The 20,072-nt window shown below is 35.7% G+C and overlaps 3 protein-coding genes and 1 long non-coding RNA gene across 6 annotated transcripts; 3 read left to right on the top strand and 1 right to left on the bottom strand.

Moving 5' to 3' along the window:
• The first annotated feature begins 1 nt into the window (after nt 1).
• LOC148938172 (uncharacterized) lies at nt 2–4,273 on the top strand. Of its 3 annotated transcripts, XM_089070643.1 has the most exons (4): nt 2–128; nt 311–423; nt 3,359–3,411; nt 4,002–4,125. In XM_089070643.1, exons 2-4 carry the CDS (start codon nt 327–329, stop codon nt 4,110–4,112), a joined length of 261 nt encoding a protein of 86 aa, XP_088926769.1. In that variant the 5' UTR covers nt 2–128; nt 311–326; the 3' UTR covers nt 4,113–4,125. The 3 variants fall into 3 exon arrangements, with proteins under 3 accessions (XP_088926769.1, XP_088926759.1, XP_088926775.1); XM_089070633.1 differs by lacking the exon at nt 3,359–3,411 and having other exon boundaries at nt 4,002–4,273; XM_089070649.1 differs by lacking the exon at nt 4,002–4,125 and having other exon boundaries at nt 2,902–3,514.
• black (glutamate decarboxylase-like protein black) lies at nt 4,099–8,522 on the top strand. Its single transcript, XM_011637674.3, has 5 exons — nt 4,099–4,551; nt 6,118–6,512; nt 6,925–7,388; nt 7,661–7,998; nt 8,242–8,522. The coding sequence occupies exons 1-5, from the start codon at nt 4,279–4,281 to the stop codon at nt 8,413–8,415; spliced, it is 1,644 nt and encodes a 547-aa protein (XP_011635976.2). The 5' UTR covers nt 4,099–4,278; the 3' UTR covers nt 8,416–8,522.
• Nucleotides 8,523–8,860: 338 nt separating this feature from the next.
• LOC105426447 (alanine aminotransferase 1) lies at nt 8,861–17,299 on the bottom strand. Its single transcript, XM_011637678.3, has 6 exons — nt 17,281–17,299; nt 13,731–14,771; nt 10,942–11,274; nt 10,168–10,612; nt 9,576–9,844; nt 8,861–9,500 (listed from the first exon to the last, which is right to left on the bottom strand). The coding sequence occupies exons 2-6, from the start codon at nt 14,109–14,111 to the stop codon at nt 9,222–9,224; spliced, it is 1,707 nt and encodes a 568-aa protein (XP_011635980.2). The 5' UTR covers nt 14,112–14,771; nt 17,281–17,299; the 3' UTR covers nt 8,861–9,221.
• A 131-nt stretch (nt 17,300–17,430) lies between these two features.
• Nucleotides 17,431–18,468, top strand: LOC148938171 (uncharacterized). The gene is made up of 2 exons (XR_016137919.1): nt 17,431–17,662; nt 18,112–18,468. It is a non-coding gene; the product is annotated as an uncharacterized LOC148938171 (long non-coding RNA).
• Nucleotides 18,469–20,072: the final 1,604 nt, after the last annotated feature.

Below are 20,072 nucleotides of genomic sequence, written 5' to 3'. Positions count from 1 at the left end.
GCGCATTTCATCCCCCACTCTTTCGCATTCGAATCCACAGGAGTGTGTTCGGAAATAATATCCGAATGTACCGAAATATCATTTCATCTTTGTCCATCAAATGTTAAATAAGGATGCATCCGATAATGGTACATCTAGATTTTTTTAAATCTAATTTAGTATAACTGAAGCATTAATCATGTATCTTTGATTTCTAATAGCATTTTTGATTGCAATAGGTTTTGATTGGAATTAATACACTTTCTGCACTTGCTTTTTTCGTTCTTCCTTTTTTTTAACGCTCGCGCATTTTATTTCTATCTCGCTTTAGGTGCAAGAATTAGACTATGGCGGCATATCCTGGATTAAAAGCTACTGAAGTCGAAAATGATATAAGTGCTGACCACGTGAGCATTTTGCAAGTCAAGAATAAACGAAAAAATAGTAAGTATTATAAACATAGTTACTTAGACCCAAATTTCAAATCTCTTTTTAGCGATAAAAATACCTCTAAAATGGCTTTTGATGAGTTTCTTTGCTGAGTCAGAGACATTTTTAGAGACACTTTTGATCAATGAAAAAGAGTTCAGAATATGGTATACTTACTTTTTCATTTTCATAAATTTTCATAGCAAGTATGTCCTTTATGTTTAATTTCATTGAGTCCAAATAAAAACATGCTGCGCGAGTATATTTATGCGATTACGCATTTTTTCGAAAAACGTTTGAAAAATATTTAAAAAGTTTTCGAAAAATGTTTAGAAAAAAATTCGTAAAAGAATGTCCGAGAAAAGTTCAAAAATAAATTCTGAGATAATTCTGAGAGATAAATCTGAGAAATGTCCAAAATACATAATGCTAGGCTGTCTCTTCGCGCAGACATTTTCACACGCTCATTTTCAGATATTTATAAATTCATTTCTCTCATTTTCATTAACTATCATGAAAATTGCAAAATGATACAAGACTTTAAGCAATTGCAAAATGATACAAGACTTTAATTTAAGTATTTTGATATTTGTTTCTACCTTGACCTAAAGACTTCTTTTTTTCTTTTGAATGTGCAAATAAAATTATTTTTCAAATATATTTTACATAATGTCCTTATTATATTTTTTTATTAACAAGGATAAATGAAAGGACAAATAAAAATTAATAAATCTATGGCCAATATTCAAAGTCCATTCTTACATCAAGATCACCTTAAGTAATATCTTAAGATGCAAATGCAGTCTTGTAATTGGTTTATGACATCTTAAATCTGTACTTAGGCAATCTTACAATTAAATATGAGAATAGACTAAGGCTGCATTCCGGAAACGCGCTATTAGCATTATCATTCTATCTTTATCGCTCATTAAATGTAAATCAAGGAGAAAAATGCGCTAATAGCGCGCTTCCCGAATGCAGCTTATGAATATCAGCTTATGATTCAATGAAAAAAGATCAAATTAAATCAATCAATTAAAAAATTTCAATAGTCTATAATATTTTATAGTCAGTTTTATTATATGATGTTTTAAAAAATTTAATAATTATAATTTAAATTTATTTATTGTTTCAGGTTCAGTCAACCAAATTCTTTATTTGCATTATCATTTGAAGTTTATTCCACAATTAATTTATCACAATCTACTCTTTCTTAATAATTATAAAAGATAATTTTGCAACTGCTCTCTCTCAGTTACTTCATTAGAATAGTTTCTTTCTTTTTTCCTCATTCGCAAGAATTACATTATTCCTCTGCAATCACGCACACGTGCTTGACGCGGTTTTTATCATCCGTAAAAACGTAATTCTAATTTTACGGATGATAACCTTCTATCTTTTTATCAATGTAACCGCGGATACGCTGATTTTTGTAGATAATTTTCTCTCTCTTTTTCTCTCTCTCAACGTTGAATTTGTTTTACAAAATTGCTATGAGTTTTATTATTAATTAAAAATGTTTATCAAATTAACGCGGAAAGAATCTATCTTTCTATTCAATTTTAGCTTATGTTTTAGTAACTCTGGAATTTTCTAAATTGAAAATTTAATTAAACTGGGGAAAATATCGAATATTAATTATTTTTAAAATATATACAGTTTCCAATAAACTTCCAAAGTATGAATATATACACACGCGCGCGCGCATGCACACGATAAATTTTACAAAAGTAAAATTATATAAATAATACAAAAAGAGTTTAATATCACAAAAATAACATGATACCAGCGGTAAACGTATTTTTAATAATAATTTTTAAGTTGATAATTTTTAAGTTAAAAACATCCATATTTATATAAAAAAAATTTAAAAAGATAGGCTAAAGAAAATTAAAAATTGCAGCGGATTGGCATGAATTGAATCTATGTAAAACTTGATGAACTTTTGTTCCATCTAGAGCTCGTAAACATAATATGAATCATAATGTGAAACGTAATATGAAAACCAAATCTAACATTCTAACGCAGCAAATCATTGAAGGCGATATTGCTTGTAGAATCACAATAACATTAGGATTCTTCTCTAAAAAATCGCAACGTAACGTCGGTATACCAAGCAATAAAATATTTTTGCAATAAAAATGTATTGCAATAAAATATTTTTGCAATAAAAATGCGTTGCAATAAAATATTTTTGCAATAAAAATGCGTTGCAATAAAATATTTTTTCATAGTGATAAATTATGTTTGTCGGCAATAAATACACACACACACACACACGCACACACACACACGCACACACACACACACGCTTACAAATACATACTCGTACATATAAATACGCATACATACATCATATAAATATATGACGTTAACGAATCGAATCGAGGCCATGCATTCTGTATCTGTAGAATATGGTGACATTATGAATATGTTATAACAGTCGCTATCGCAGATTAAGGTGACGTCAAATAATGAATTATCATTTGAAAGGAAAGGATGAAAGGAGTTTCCTTCCATCGAAATGTGGAGGAAAAGTCAATGCCTGGATGGTATATTATCCATTACCGCCTAATTGCGCTTACGAACATCACTTGGTAAGGCAATCGCGATTCTTACGCGAGTCGCACTAATGATTGTGCGCACCTCCTGCGCACGTCCTTGGATCCGTGCGTGCGGAACGAGGACGGGGTTCGCTAAACAAAAACGCGAACGAGCCATTGTTGTTTTGCAATACGCGGGAGGAGCGTTTAACGCGACTCGAAGGCTCCTCCACTCCGCGAATTCACTTTTCCCTCTCACGGTCATGAGAGATCTCAATATTGTTGCATGGTCTCCCATTCATATATATATATATATATATATATATATGTGTGTAAGTAAATTCAATATTCAATTATTAATTAATGTTAATTGCCAGGACTTCTCTCATTGTACTTCTCTCATTTAGGATATCTTCGTGGGTATCTTCAGCACAGCGTTTATTCTCGGATGAACTCGAGAGTAGGTCTTCAAGATTCGTTCATCAATCAAATGCTATTCGGATAGCAAGTAAATGCGATGCTTCAAAGATGCTCGAAGATTTGAATTTTCTAAGAATAGTAGAAATATCGAAATATAGAATGCAGATTCGGATTTGGACTCGCAATGAATTTAGATTCGGAATAGGATTTGAACTCGAATTTGGATTCGAATCTAGACTCTGTGGACTCGTTTATTAAGCATAAGATTAAAAAGGTATATTATAATTAGAAGATACATATATAGTTTAGTGAAAAATATTTTAAAAACAATTAATTACATCAATATTCCTTTCCTTTTCAAAATCTAAATTCAAATTTTGAATCCGAATACTTTACCGATCCGATTAATTAACCATAGATAATTAGATATTATTTAGATAATTTACATTCAAATAATTCGAATATCGGAATGATCCAAATGATCCAAGTAATTTCGAGTTTTTGACTCGGGACGGATGACATTCGAATGTCCGAAATATCTGAATACTCAGAAATCTTATAGGCGGGAGATTTCCCAGAGTGAGTCAGCCTCATTGATTATTTCCTCACTAATTCGTAACTCCGCTACAGATTATGAGTTTGACGGAATCGCCGCTGTTCGGCAGCTTTCTTCCGGGGATTTCCAAACTCCCGATTCCTCTGATCCGCGTGGGAATGGGCTTTTGCCCATGGCAGCGGTGAACGAGCGCGGGGGAAAACGCAAGCGGAAACTCTCCGCTCCGCGGAAAAGCGCCGCAGAGGGCCACTGGAGGGAGACGTCCTTGATTGACGCGGTCAGCGTTAATACATATAAAGGAAACTGTTGTCGTCGTCACGGACCCAGACCGATCGGCCGAGCTTGACAGTCATGCCCGTCAACGAGGATATAACCAACGACGTCAGGTTGACGCAGGCGGAACCCGGAAGAGCCGGTCCAGCCGCAGGATCTCGGCGGAAGATGTCTGGGGAACATCCGGTGGCGGACTCCTCGTCGATGTCAGCACCCTCAGGTCTCGCAAATGGCACCGTGGAGCGACAAGGCGTCGAGAAACGGGATTTCCGCAGCATACCACGCCGGAACGCCCATGAAAAGCTCTTCCGGGACTTCTTTGAGCTCGTCTTGCAGCGGGCGGTATTCCAGGTAAGTCTGAAACCTCTCGGATTTTATTGATTTATCGTTTTATATTTAACAATCCGATGGAATAAGATAGTGTTCAATTTTGCATTTTTTTTGCAAAAAAATGCAAAATTGAAAATGTTACAGAATTTATGCGTTTGAATAGATAATAGACAGATAATGCAACGCGCAGAACTAGAAAAAAAATGACTCTTAATAAATTAATAAATTATTATTCTATTTTATATTTTTTTTATATCTTAGGTTTAGATATGTATTATTTATATTATATTTATTTATTTATTCAGGTTCTATTGACTTCAATTATAATTTTCAGTTTCTTACATATTAATATATATATATATATATATCTTCTTTATTATTATTTATTTTTATTTGATTAATATTTATTTTATTTATTTATATTTTACGTTTTACAACATTCAATAACAAGAGTACATTTTTCTCTATTCTGTCTATTTGAATTTATATATCTGTTTTATATATCTGTAACTATAGAAAACACTATCGCTCGGATTGATGCTATCATGTTATCATCATTATTGCAGCGATACCGATAGCCGACCAATTTGCTCGATTTCGCAATATAGCAAAAGAGCTTTATTCTCTAATAATATATTTTCCGATACTGAAATTCTCTTCGTAATGGAGTTATCAGCTATATAAGTCCTTAATAATCTGATGCCGAGGATATTGCGTGAAGTAATTATAGCGCGCAATGCATTGCAATTTTTTTTTTTTTATGTTAATGCTATTCCATTTAGCAAGAATATGGCGGAATTTACGTCGTTCCAGTATAAATTTAGTTTTAATAGGCATAATAGTGATAGATTGCAATAATTTGCGAGCGATTTGCTGACAATTTAATCATCGATCATCATTTAATTTCATCATATTATTGATCTCATTACCATTTGCCAAGGAATACTATGCTGTACTCTTCGATAAATCACATATAAACGCTCGACTAGAGACATGTACTGGAAAGAACACAGTTCTTAGCAGGAATACGCATTGTCTTGTGTATTCGAGAAATGCGACGTATTCAGTAAACTCGTTGATCGAATCCTCGAGGAATTCAAAATTAATTTTTAATCTAACAAAAATTTCATTAGCTTTCCTTCAATTCCTTTATTCACTTTTCTCTTTGTTGTTATAATTTTTAATATTAAACAACGAATGAGATTTTATTGCCCCAAACGCATGAAAAGTAGCATTCGCGTATGATGTTTCAGAAGCTATTCATATTTCAACATTTTTGCCAAGAGAAAGCTGAATCCAAAACGTTGCAAAATATAACGTAATAAATCATTGATATTCTTATAGTAATATCTAGATTATCAAAATTAAAGATGCCGACAAAAAATTCGTTTTCTACCGTCAGAGTCATGGCAAAAGTTACAGTGGCGCAGTTCACGCAAGAAGAGAACTTGCGTGTCGACTTGCCTATTCGCATGAGTTGGTAGACAAGGATTATTGGAAAAAAATATTTTAAAAAGTGGAAAACTATTACTTAAAAAATATACAATTATTCAACATATCTTTTATCTTTCATGTATGTGCATGCAGTCCACCTCTGGGGAGGATCGCGTGGTCGAGTGGGTGGACCCTCACGATCTGCGGTCCGTGGTGGATTTGTCACTGCCGACCGAGGGTGTTAGCCATGAAGAACTGTTGACACTGACCCATGACATCATCAAGTACAGCGTGAAGACAGGCCACCCGCACTTTGTAAATCAGCTGTTCTCCAGCCTGGATCCGTACGGGCTGCTGGGCCAGTGGTTGACCGACGCCCTTAATCCGTCCGTTTACACCTACGAGGTGTCCCCGGTGTTTTCTCTGATGGAAGAGGATGTGCTGCGGGAGATGCGCGCCATAATCGGCTGGCAGAGCGGCGAAGGTCTTTTCTGTCCCGGCGGTTCCATGGCGAACGGATACGCCATCAACCTGGCGCGTCACTATAGGTGTGATTATTTATTTCTTAAAATATATTATTATTTTACTAAATATATATCTTTTTTTATATTATTTTCAGATGTACATGGGAAAAACAGTTTTCCCGAAAAATTTAAAAATTTGACCAGATATGAATCTAAAAATAACTTTTTTGGGGTCAAAATAATTATATAGGACGTTCAAATTGATTGCTAGAATATTACACAATTTTTATATCAATCATTTTTATAATCATCATGATTAAGCGACATTATTTTGATGTCTTAATAAAATTGTTTCCAAATGTCTGATTTTATCAAATTTTTAGATAATAAAAAGCTGTTCTTTCCATGTATTATTAAGAAATTATTTTGCCACTCATTTTTTTAACTATGAATTATTGTTGGAATTAAACAAATGAACGTTATTTATTAACTTCAGATATCCAAACCTGAAGCAATCCGGACTATCGCAGATGCCACGGTTGGTGGTGTTCACGTCGGAAGACGCGCATTATTCCGTGAAGAAGCTCGCTGCGTTCCTGGGTATCGGCTATGACAATGTGTATCTGGCCAAGGTCGATTCCCGTGGAAAAATGGTGGTCTCTGATTTGGAGGCGCAGATTGCCAGGGCCATCGAAGAGGGTGCCGCGCCACTCATGGTGTCCGCCACCGCGGGCACCACCGTGATAGGCGCGTTTGACCCTCTTCAAGAAATCGCCGAGGTCTGCAAAAAGTACGGCTTGTGGTTCCACGTAGATGCTGCGTGGGGTGGCGGCGCCCTCGTTTCCCGGACGCATCGCGGCCTCTTGAGTGGTATCCAGTTCGCGGATTCGGTCACCTGGAACCCCCATAAGATGCTCGCTGCGCCACAGCAATGTTCCACCCTGCTGCTCCGCCATGAAGGTTTTATTTATTCTTATTTTTTATAAATTTTTTCGCGTATTTCTCTAATTTTACTTATTTTATTTCATAAATTTAAAATATTAAAGAATATATAATTTTTGTAATGCTAATTTTACCTCGTTCATTAAATAGCATCATTATTTTACTTAATAATACTCTTTGTGATTAATACCTTCGCCCAATTAATCGTCCTCTTTTATTGTAATAAATGAATAATTTATATAAAATATTATTACTATTCTTAAATTTATATAATGGAATTTCACGCTTAGGTTTGCTGCAAGCGGCGCATGGTTGCAGAGCGAGCTACCTCTTCCAGAACGACAAGTTCTATGATCCGTCGTTCGATTGCGGCGATCGACATGTGCAATGCGGCCGCCGTGCCGATGTCCTTAAGTTCTGGTTTATGTGGAAGGCGAAGGGCACGCGCGGCCTCGAGGCTCACGTTGATCGCGTGTTCGCGCTTTCACGCCACTTCGTCGATCTTATCAGAACGCGCGACGGCTGGCACCTGCTCGCTGAACCGGAGTGTACCAATGTATGTTTCCGCTATGTTCCGCCGTCGAAGAGGCACTTGGCCGGTCCAGAACTCGATCAGGCGCTCCACAAGGTTCGAAATACTCGACTTTATTCGATTTAAGCGCGTTTCTTTTACCGAGTGCAAAGATTTGAAAAAAGTATCATCGTATCGTTTCGTTTTAACAAAATTTAAACGTCCGGATTGTTATTTTTCATATTTTAAGTAATTATTTTCATCCTTTTTTAGTTGGTGCTACATCTCAAATTTTTATTTCCTTTCGTCTTGTTAATTTGTATAGCTTGAGTATGCTTATAGTTGATGAAACTATTGCAGATTGCGCCGATGATCAAGGAACGTATGGTGCGAGCCGGTACGATGTTAATTACGTACCAGACATTAAGAAATATGCCAAACTTCTTCAGATTGGTATTGCAGAATTCGGGAGTGACGGAGGCCGACATGAAGTTCTTTGTCGAGGAGATAGAAAGACTTGCTGTGGATCTTTGATTAGTAAATAGTAAATGTTGTAAATAGTGATATAGAATGTATATGTATTATTAGTATAAGAAATAGTTGCATAATAAATCAACAATCACATTGAAAAAAGACAGAAACTTATCATTTAATATCCTTTCCTTTCCCAATTTTTTAATTATGTGTATTACACATTTTCACACGTACTATCACATACACACACAATTTCAATTATTTCATTTTTTATTATTTAATTTTTTGCATTCTTTCTTCAACAAATTCTGTATTATTTTCTTCCTTTTCAATTTTTACTTATAATTTCTATATGAATTAATAATAATTTGGGATAAGAAAACATAAAATCATGCTACAAGTTAAGATTATTAATAAAAAATAACTTGAAAAAAGAAATTAAGTTTACAGAAGTTAAGAAAAAATGAGGAATCGTGCGAAATGGAAAAAAGAATAACACAGTAACCTGATTACAACAATATTCAATCTCTCTTTTGATGATCATTACATAATATCGACCATGATCGTCATACAACGATAACTACCAAATATTTACATTCAGCAATGATTTACATTTATATTACGACGAATTTAAAGTTTTATCACAATTTTCTATATAACTCAATAACAATGTCGTAATTCTCTCTTGATAGTAAGTTATTTAATCGTAATAAAAATTATTCATATTCGCATATTCACAGTCGCATTGAGACCAAAATTAGTCCTTTCTCAGATATGCACAGCCCTAGGCGGTTGTTCCTCGTGGATTCCTATTTCTATTCTTCGTAATCTCAATTTTTTTCAACTGGAAATATATTACAGAAAATTTAACTGTATTCCTTAAGGAACTTGATGTGGAATTGCTTCAGTGCATCCAACATCGTTTTGATTTTCTCCTTTTGTGGCAATATCGTGGTCCGAAAATGGTATGTACCGGGTATCTGACCGAAGCCAGAACCTGGGATCACGCAAATCCCAGTGCTCTCCAACAATTTGAACGCATAGAAAACGTCCGGTTCCTGGCCTTTCGCTCGTGCCGCCTCGATCGCTTTCGGTGGTATCTCGAAGCGTGGGAACACATACATCGCGCCCATCGGTGGATTTGCCTGAAAAGAGGAAGGAAAATCATTGTAGAAATTTCGAGCGTTTTTATCGAATATCTCTCATAAAAGGATAGCCACCTTATATCCCGGAATATTATTGAGAGTATCGACAACGAGCTGCGATCTTTCTGCCAAAGAGCGCAATGTCTCCTTCTTCTCTTTTTGAAATTGCTCATACGATGGTTCACTCGGTTTCGGCGGATTCACTACAACGTCCATCACAACCTGACCGAGTACAGTAGGACACAACATCGCGGAGATTGACTTCAGCAACACTTTCATCACTTCCGGATCCATGTTGATGATCTCAGAGTAACCACCGCGGATTCCGCACTCGCCCATGTATCCTGAAAATAAAATGTCTCAGTTTTAAAAAATCTATTTATTTAAAAAAAATTCGAAGAGAAAAATATGAATTTTCTTTAACGTTATCCGACATGTTTCATTCATACAAGCACAGCACAGTGTTACGCGTCAATAAAAGTAGCACAAATCAAATTGCTGTCCTGTGTTAAAATCGAATCGTGAAGACGCCTTTTAATTTTACGAGATTTATTGGACAGCAAAATAATTTTCAGGCAATTAATATTTTAAATAATTTTTAAATAAACTGTTTTTTATTACTCCTAACAAATTACACCTCAATTTTATCCGTTTTTTTTTTGCGTACCTTTTGAAATAGACATAAACGATGCGAGTTCCATCTTCGAGTACGGCTCGCCCATTTCCGTCATGACCTTCTTGAAGGAATGAAACGCGCTATCCTTGTCGTATATGTTGTCCTGATAGACCTCATCGGCCAACAGGAACAGATGATGCTTGTGGGCAAAACGAATGACATTTTCGATGTTCGTGCGAGTCAACACTTGGCCGGTCGGATTACCAGGATTGATGACTACTAGCACGCGAGGATTGCATGTGCCTTTGACCTTCTCTAGTGCTCGTTCCAACTCGCTAATCTCTAACGACCACTTGTTGTCTTCATCCAGATAGTACCCGATCTGGGCGAGACCAAATTCCGCCAAGGTCGCCGAGTACAGAGGATACTGCGGAATCGGAATCAACACACCGGACGGCTTGTCGTTGATCTTTTCATTGAACAGTTTCAGGAATGACTGAAAAAAAATCCAAAAAATCAGACAAGAGCGTTAGAAAGATAAAACGTAGTGTTAATTAGTATCTTACAACAATAATTTATTTAAAATAATTTAAAATACCATAAAATAAATTTAAAAGAATTTGAAATACCAATTGCAATTTTTTTGTATCGTGCATTCGAAACAAATCATTTTTTATTATCATGTAGAAAAAAATAAACTTATACTTATTTCTCCATGTTGGAACGTTTTTTTAGAATGATTAGTTTGTTTTCAAGTAATTAATTTTGAATAATAAAAAAAAAAAACAAAAGAAAAAACGCGATGAGATTTTCAAGTACATATACCTTGATACCATCAGAAGCGCCGTTCGAAAGTATGATGTTATGATAATCGGAAGGAATGCCGCCGTCACGGTCCTGAATGTATTGCGCAACATGCTTGCGAATGCACTCAATGCCGGCCGATTCCGAATACGAGCCCACACTACCACCCTTACAACCCTTCAGAACTATTCGGGCGCGATCCTTCGCGTCCTCCGGGTAGCTCGGATCGTTCAGCAGATTCGGCGAAACCGCCAGGGTGAGTACCTGCCGTAAGAACGTAATGGGCTGCTGGCCCATCGCGTGGGCGTCGCCCACATTTGCCTTGATCACTTCCTTGAACGGTTTCTGAGCGCCCTGCAAAACAAATTATTTTAGCTCGAATCGCTATTCTAATATTTAATTTTCACACATCTCTGAACACATTAATAATTAAACTACACAAAATCAGAGCTCTTTTGAAACAAAATTCGCCAGAAGTTGAATGAAAATTTTAATTTTTTTTATTCGAATCTTTGAAGTTTGCGTTTCTTTCTGATCATTTATAAATTAAGATACACACATATATGTATTATTTTAATATCTTTCCTATTTCTGAAGGAAAGTAAAAAATTTAATGAATATAAATTAAGTAATTTCTAATAATAAATACAAAATATTTCTTCTTATAAGAGAGAGAGAGAGAGAGAAACAGTGTTATCCTGCTAAACTGGTTAAACCTCATACTACGTGAAATTACGTCAACAAGCGTTATGCAATTGCGTGTGAAATTGAAAGAAACGTGAGAACGCATACGTATTATTCAGAGCGTAATTGCATTGATAAATAAAATGCGTCTCTTTTTCTCCAGCGAACCGGTTTACATTCACGGTTTACATTCATGCCGGGAGCTACAACACTCCTATTTTTAAAACGTATCTTCCGGCATGGCTAAAAAGGAGTCTTTTCGAAACACTGGACGTTCTAAAATCACCGGAATTGAACTGCATTCCAGCAGATGTTTTCCCAAAAGAGCGTTTATTTGGAGTAATAAACTGTGTAACATAACTGTACACAGAACAGGTTCCGGGAAGATCGTCGTTCTCCCAGGAGATAGAAATTCGTAAATCTTCTTCAATATTTTCGGGTTTCAGATTTGCGTATTTGCAACGATCGAATTTTGTTTGACGAGTGCGTATTCTTGTCGGCAATATGTATGCAATCGCGTTTGATAGCGCGATAACAGGCTGCCATATGTGTGTCCGGTCTGTATATCACCGAATTAAAAAAAGGAACGTTATCTGCTCGAGGCAATCAACGTCATTGCATTTCCCAGGCAAGGTCGGCGATAGGTATGCCTGAAAACCGATAATGACGTCAAATAATAATGATAATACAACCGTAATGTCAATTGTGACTGCCGATTAGGCAATTGTGCAACGAAATTATATACCTCACAACCGGCATTATCGTATTCGCGTTAACTTCTTCACAAGATAATAAGTTACATCCGTATATTACTTCCGTATTACCGTAATTACGTCCATAAGTTACTTCAAATCGTATCTGCAGAAGAAATTTTTCATTGGCAACGATAATTTTTTATTTACCAAGTAATTTAAATAAATTGCTTTATATGCCAAGTAATTTAGATATATTTCGTGTTTGTCTATATTTCATTTTATTTACAAAAGCGATCAATTAAATGAATCATTTAAGTTATATGAATAACTTAAATATATTCTGGGATGTGTTCTTTAAAATTCTATTATTCTAACATGCTAATATGTTCACAATTACACAGCTTATTTTCAGAATGAATAAACTACTATTTTGTACATTTTTACACGAGCAGAACAGTTTTGAAATATCTACAAATTTGATCAGATGTAGATATAAAAATAATTTTGAGCATTAAACAATTATGTCAAATATTCATATTAAAATAAATATTAATATAAATATTATTATATAAATATTAAAAATCTTAATATCACCACTATGCGCGCGCTCTCAAACATTTTACATAATTATTTTTATAATCCTATAAAATTATTTTCAAATCTATATCTAGTCAAATTTTCGAATGCTACAACAATATCGCTCTTTCCATGTATTTAACAAAATGTTAATTATACGGAGCTTATTCCGACTATAAAATGCATGATTTTCTATTTATGGATTTAAAATTGAAATTTTAAACATAAGCGTAATTTTAAACCTAGTTTCAACATCGCTTTTTTGTGGTAATATTAAGATTTTTATAATTATCACACAATTAAGTATAATTACTATATAATTAAACATAAAATTAACATTCCTACTTAAATGTTAAAAATTCCATTAAGCACATCCCGAGCTCTTTTTCGTATCGACAATGTTTATCAAGATTTTTTTTCATAAAAATTTAAGAACAAATTTATCTTATCTTTATACATGTGGAGAATAACACGCAATACTGAGACAAATAGTATTCTCTGTTCATTGAGTTCCATTCGCACCTCACACCGTTTGGAATCTCAATTAGCGATTATTCCCCTTCTTCCTCTTCTGCTTTTTATACCTCCCTCTTTCGATACTTGACGTTCACCATGGTAACCTCGCGTCAGACACCGAGCCCCCTATCCTGTTTCCCACCCTTTTACCTCTCCTCTCATTCCCTCCCATCGCACTCGAGACGTAACGACGTGTTCCATTCGTGCTTTTTTTCCTTCCTTTCTTTCTTTCATGCGCTCGGGGAAGATCTCATCCTGTTCGAGACCGTTCTCGATTATTCACTCTCCCCCCTCCGCTACGCGTCCCTTCCGGCTTATGTGGTAAGCCCTTATCCTTACCTTTTGCAACTCCTTCTCGAGCTCCAGCGCCCGAATAAGCAACGGACCGCGCACCGCGTATTCCATCTTCCTCAGGTTCACGAAGACGTTGTCCTCGGTAAGGACCTTGCCGCGCGGCATCGCCGTCGCCACCGACGAGGCCGCCGAGACCGCTGCGCTCGCCGCCATGCCGCGACACGGAATAACCGGCTGGAGTAACATCGACGCGGAGGACACTGGCCCGTCCGCCATCCCTACCCCACGGCCAATCAGCGCCCCGCTGCCTACACCCTGTCTCATCGCCGCCGCCGCCGCCGCCGCCGACGTTGACGCGGTTGCCGTCATCGTCCTCGTCGGCCAGCTGCCGGTGATCACGGCGTTCCGCAGGCGCGCGTGTGACATGTTTGGATTTAAATACCCTCCTTGCTCCTTTTTCTCTTCCTTCCTCCCTTCTCCTCTTCCTTGTCGTCCAACTAATTCCCTCCCTTTCTGCACCAGCGAATGGGGAAACCTGCGGCGCCGCTTTCACACTTTCTCTTTCTCTCTCTTTCTCTCTCGTTTATCACTCGTTGATTAACTCTCGTCGATCACGCGTACGCCTTTGTATTTCTTCCTCTACCACGCGCCGCTCATCGCGCGCGCGAGAATCCTTCCTCCGCGTGTCGCCGATCTCGCCTATTTCCACGAATCCGCCGGAACGAACGTGCGGAGCGGAGCGTGCGCGGGATCGAGGAGAGCCGACGAAAATCGACGTGGCTCACTCACTCATGCACGCACGCACGCACGCACACACACACACACACACACACACACACACACACACACACACACACACACCACGATCGCTCGACGCTCAACGATCGAGACGGACTGCAGTACGGGGCACGGGACGATACGGGGAACGAAGGGTAAGAGGAGGTGGAGTTTAACGATGACGGCGGAGCAAAGTTCGATGTCAAGCAGCGGCACGCCACCTGGGAAGTGCACCACCGACGTCGACGATCCCGACGACGGAGGACGACCCGCGCGAATACGAACGGCCGGGTGAAATGGCTGGTTGTCCTGCAAAGAGACGTCAGGTTGAAGCCGAATATTCGATCATACGTTCTTGCGAATCAAATATCTATTTTTTAGAATCTCAGACTAGAAAAAAACCCCGAAGACACGAGAAAATGTTGCTCGAGATTATATGACCGATATCGATTGGATGCCTCTTGGATAAAATTAATCAGATTTTCGCATTATTCGTAGAAAGAAAAGTCACTGATAATTCATCTTACATTTAAGGTTGTTTTATGGTCGTAAATCTTTTAAACGATTTAAATGAAAATGTCAAAAGAAAAAAAAATATTTTATGCTCTAAGGTATTTTTTATATTTAAGATCATCTTAAGATTCCAAATATAAGTCATATAAGCTTATTTAAGATGATTTACTTAAGATAATTTTAAATATAAGAATGGACTACGAATATCGATCATAGTCTGATCTTATATTCAAGAGCTTATTTATAAGTACTTTATAAGTTATTATTTGTATTTATAAGTATTTATAAGTACTTTATTATTTAAATATATTTAAAACTCAAATACAATCTCAATATGTTATCACTATATATATATATATATATATATATATATATATATATATATATATATATAGTAAAAAATTCCAACAATGTCATAGCAATTGCCGAACAATGTTACAAATATTGCTATAATGTTTTGTATTTCTATATATAGGTATTTTTATTCCATTAACAAGAAATTCACTTATCGCTAGCTTTGACAAAAGAATTTTTTTATTGTGCACTGAAGATGACCATATTAAAGATCGAAATTACGTATGTAAATTATTATTGTTTATATTATATTAGTTATTTTAAATATACTAACATACAGCCATCTACAACTAGCTTGGCTCGTATAGTCCTGTGTTTTGTATACTCAGATTTAATGTCTTCCGAGCCTTACGATTATGATTTCAAGATAATGTTTACTATTATATATGATGCTACAAAGAACGAAATTCAATATAAAGAGAAACGTTAATTCGGGATCGTTCGACTTTATCTGTTCTTCGATACCATCGGTAATAATTAATATCAGTAATAATTAATTATGGACGAGTATCGATGCGAATGAGGCATCCAATGTTGTTTTACATATATTTCTCGAGGAACATTTCACGTGACAAACGTTTGCAAAAACAACTTCTCACGACAATTATCGCGAACCCGAAAAATTGTCCGAAGGTTGCGCCGCGATTCGATTGACTTTACGGAAAGAAAGTGCGAAACGAGTTCCGTAGTGATACTGGATCATCTTTCCGAGGCGCAGTTTGAAAACGAGTGAGCGAGTGATTCGCGAAGCGCGCTTGCGCGCCCGCATCTTTTTACATTATATTCTATCGTGGATCAGGGATCGACTGAGAGTCGCCCTCGAAATCGAAACGATCCTTTCGAGATTCAAGGATCGATCAAGAAAAGCAGTACTGATGGGATGAACATGATTTGAATTAAGATTTATATTGCAATGCAAAATCATTTGCATATAAGAAAATTGTTAACAGTTGGAAAATACTTTTTTGACAATATCGTATTATATTTTTAAAAATTTAAAATAAATACTTTTTTAAAAATCTATATATAAATAAAATAAAAACGAATATATATATATATATATATTTGTAATTTTTTTATTATATATATATATATATATATATTTATATATTATATATTGATTTTATAAAGTATCTACTGCGATCGATTAATCAGCACACTCACATCTAATCATAAATAATATATATATATATATATATATATATATATATATATATATATATATATATTATTTATTATTATATGAAATATACATATACATCATATGTATATATTTGTAAATCATTTAGTTAATTATATTTGATCATTTTGTAAATTATTTAATCAACTTTAAATGCTTCTCATTTCATGATACACATTTTTTCTTATTTGAGTGTAGGAAAATGAATGACAAACTAACATAGCCGGGAAGAGCAAATGATTAGTTCAAACTCAAGAATCATTATTGAGAACCTCCAAACGATCACCGAGGTCATGGTCTTTGTACTGTGAACCTCAAGCAAATCTACTTAATAAATAAAAGCGAACCGATAGTTCGTGTGTGTGACGTCACTTCGCGGCCTTATCTCCCGTCTCCTCGATTCAATCGCCTTGTAAATATTAATTGCGAATAACGAGACAAACAACGTTGCGCCCATGAAACGTGACGAAAATAATCTCTCGCGATGACCGTCGACATTACTAATAAACGAGCGGTCGCACGCGAGCAATTTTATACCGATTTTATATCGACAATTAAATATAACAATTAAATATAACAATTAAATGATCGCACATTCACAAGGTGAATATCGACGGTTCGACGGTTATATTTAACATCGTCTTGAGCACGAGTGATATCAAAGTTCCATTCGATAACGCGATCGTTTCAGCCATCTCGAGCTATAAATATCGTCGATAATCGCGTGAAAACGTTCGTCGCGAAGGGCAATTCGAAGGGTGACTTACTTACCCTTCTTTCGAGCTTTTCGCCGTTTCGACACACCAGCCAGACTGCCGCGATTCCAAATTTTCCGTTTATTGCTTCTATCATATTTTTAGCGAGCGCATTACGTAAACGCACGTGGGTGAGCAGGTAGTCAATGTATGCGATCATATTTGCGTCTGGGAAACAATACGTTTGCGTTTAAGCAACGCATTATACGAGATGAGTGAAAGAGTGACACGAGTGGCAATCCAATCTCGATCAATCTTGACGTAAATGTCTCCCTAATTGAGATTGGCGCGTTGACACGATGAACTTTGACCTATGGAAAATGGACTCGGATCAATCGCGAAATCTCGTGTCAATTTTGTTTCCTTATCAGAAACTCAGACATGATCCTTCTCGCGAGGTTCCCTCATTTTTATTATCTTATTAATAAATATTATGTATAGATTAAAGCTTGGAATTGTATAGAGAAAGAATTTTGCTACTCATTAAAATATTTCAACGGCATAATTTACAGAAAAACTTCATTTTTATAATCGTGTGTATATTGTCATAATTGGATAAGCATTCAAGTTTATGCTTTGATATGTGATATAAAAAATTGATTAGCGACTGAAAAGATTGAAGTAAAATATATTTGAAGAGCTTTCGATTAGTAAAAATATAAAAAGATAAGATAAATAATTTGAATCCTTGATAAAATTTTATGCATGCGGAATTAATTTTTTTGCCAGCGGTAGGTAAGAAAGATGGGCGATGGCGAGTGTCAATGAAAATACGAGAGATAGCATCATCTGTCCGATTAGCGTTATTAGTTAAAAAAATATTTGATAATTTATGTTTCTTTTACAGATGCCAGCTGGACGACACTAATATCTAAAATCGCATGTAGAAATAAAACACATATGTCTTTCTTATTCGCTATTTCAACATAGGTGAGAATAAAGCAAAATTGTTGACATTATCGGCGCGTCGTGAAAAAAATAAGACTGCTTGTTTTTTTATTTTCACTTATTCTGCATTTAAAATAAGATGTATTTTTGGTTTTCTTCCGCAGCGAAAGAGAAGCGAGAAAAACACGGTTAAAACGAAGCAAAGCTAAGGACACGAAAAAATGTAAAATTTCAATAATTTTTTAAATGTTCAATTATTTCAATATCTAAAATATATATATATGTTATTTATTATTAATCAAATAAAATCATAAAATGTTCTTTATGTATGTTTTTTAAACTGACATTACGTAAATTACGTTTATTGAACATTGAGAAAAAGCATTTTGTTTAAAATTACATAATAATTACTTGGATATTGATCATAATCGTGATTGACAAAAAGATTCCCAAATTTAAACCAATATATTTAACAAAATATATTACAACTTGTCACGCAAAATAATTTGTTGTCTTTTCTCAATTTTTTTCCTTTTTGCGCAACAAAACGCTTCTAAATAATCTAAAGTCACTTATACTTTACACGTTTCCGTGCTTAGTATCTAGTAACTAAAAGGATATTTTGCAGATTTCTCGTTAATTATGTTAAGACTCTTAATTTTTCTTTCTACAGGCGTCTATCGTCGAATATGCGATATTTCCGCTGACGACAAGCGCGATTCGGCGCGTCGTAGCGTCGCATCCTCAACGGGATTTCCCGTTTGCACGCGACGCAAAAACTTCGCGTACTCCTCTTAACAGCTTAACCCGCCGCCGATCGCTATTTTTGGCACGACGTACGTGCTTCTGCCGTGCCAAGTTCGCGCGAGTCGCGGAACGTTCCGCTCGTTCTCCGCCGCGACTCGCGCGGATCGGAGTTGCGGCGGAGTTCGCTCTGTGAGACAGATTCGTTCTGAAAATTTTATCCGAAAATTATATCACGAGACTCCGCTCCACCTGATCCACCGCAGCTCGGAATAAATGCACAATTTCGAATCTCGGAGATTATAAAGACTTTTTTACAATATTTGCAATTGATGCAAACGCAATATCTAAATTATATTTAAAAGAAGAACGATTTCTATCATCTTAATGATGAAACAAATTATGTATAATTTTATATAAATGTATTTAAATTAAATAAATAAATTATAGAATATAAATAATTTGTTTTAGATTATAATTTTAAATCTCTTTTATATATACATATATATATATATATATATATATATATATATATATATATTATAATCTAAAATAATTTATAATTTACTATGTATAAAAAATAGTACTAGAAGAGACAAGTAATTAAAGTGTATTCTTATCCGGATTAAGATTAGTTTTCGATGAATTAATTTCACAAACGACACATGAAAAGTTTGGTATATCTCCTTCTTCTGTTCGCGATCGTAGATACTTCTTTGTGCTGATTTACATTAGTCATCCTCATAGTGCAGAAGTGCCGCACATCGCGAGAGATATTAACATCGCAAGTGTTTGAGGATATTTATTTTCTTTCCGCGCCATATGCCCAACTGCGGGGAATTCCCGAATGACAGCAAAATCGTATGCGTCAAATGCAAACAATTCGCAAGAATTTGGCAGGGGACGTGACAACAGCTGCGTATGGCGGATGTTGTTATTACCAGGTCATTGGTACCCACGGTTACAATCTCCCGAAGTTACGCGTTAATCTGTGGGAAAAAAACGGTTCATACCATTGTTGAATAGTAGCTGAAATCGGCCACAACAGTATCAATAAAGCGCTGTCATTTCTTTCGAAATATTTTTTTCGATTGGCGAGAGAAATAAATGCCTGATGTATTTTATATTTATTCGGCTGAAAAGATCGATCGAACATGTAATGTTAATTTAAATATG

The sequence above is a fragment of the Pogonomyrmex barbatus genome, unplaced genomic scaffold (assembly GCF_055798465.1).
Source record: "Pogonomyrmex barbatus isolate J1 unplaced genomic scaffold, ASM5579846v1 scaffold1, whole genome shotgun sequence".
Classification (NCBI taxonomy): Eukaryota; Metazoa; Arthropoda; class Insecta; order Hymenoptera; family Formicidae; genus Pogonomyrmex; species Pogonomyrmex barbatus.
Note: the sequence above shows the minus strand (reverse complement) of the source record. Positions and strands in the feature narration are given on the sequence as shown.

Coding starts and splice junctions, on each gene's coding strand:
- LOC105426447 (XM_011637678.3), bottom strand. CDS start 14,111: ATGTCACACGCGCGCCTGCGGAACGCCGTGATCACCGGCAGCTGGCCG. Junction 9,845..10,167: donor GTTTATGTCTATTTCAAAAG/GTACGCAAAAAA, acceptor TTTTATTTTCAG/GATACATGGGCGAGTGCGGA. Junction 9,501..9,575: donor ATAATATTCCGGGATATAAG/GTGGCTATCCTT, acceptor TCCTCTTTTCAG/GCAAATCCACCGATGGGCGC.
- LOC148938172 (XM_089070633.1), top strand. CDS start 327: ATGGCGGCATATCCTGGATTAAAAGCTACTGAAGTCGAAAATGATATA. Junction 424..4,001: donor CAAGAATAAACGAAAAAATA/GTAAGTATTATA, acceptor ACTCCGCTACAG/ATTATGAGTTTGACGGAATC.
- black (XM_011637674.3), top strand. CDS start 4,279: ATGCCCGTCAACGAGGATATAACCAACGACGTCAGGTTGACGCAGGCG. Junction 4,552..6,117: donor TGCAGCGGGCGGTATTCCAG/GTAAGTCTGAAA, acceptor ATGTGCATGCAG/TCCACCTCTGGGGAGGATCG. Junction 7,999..8,241: donor TCGATCAGGCGCTCCACAAG/GTTCGAAATACT, acceptor AAACTATTGCAG/ATTGCGCCGATGATCAAGGA.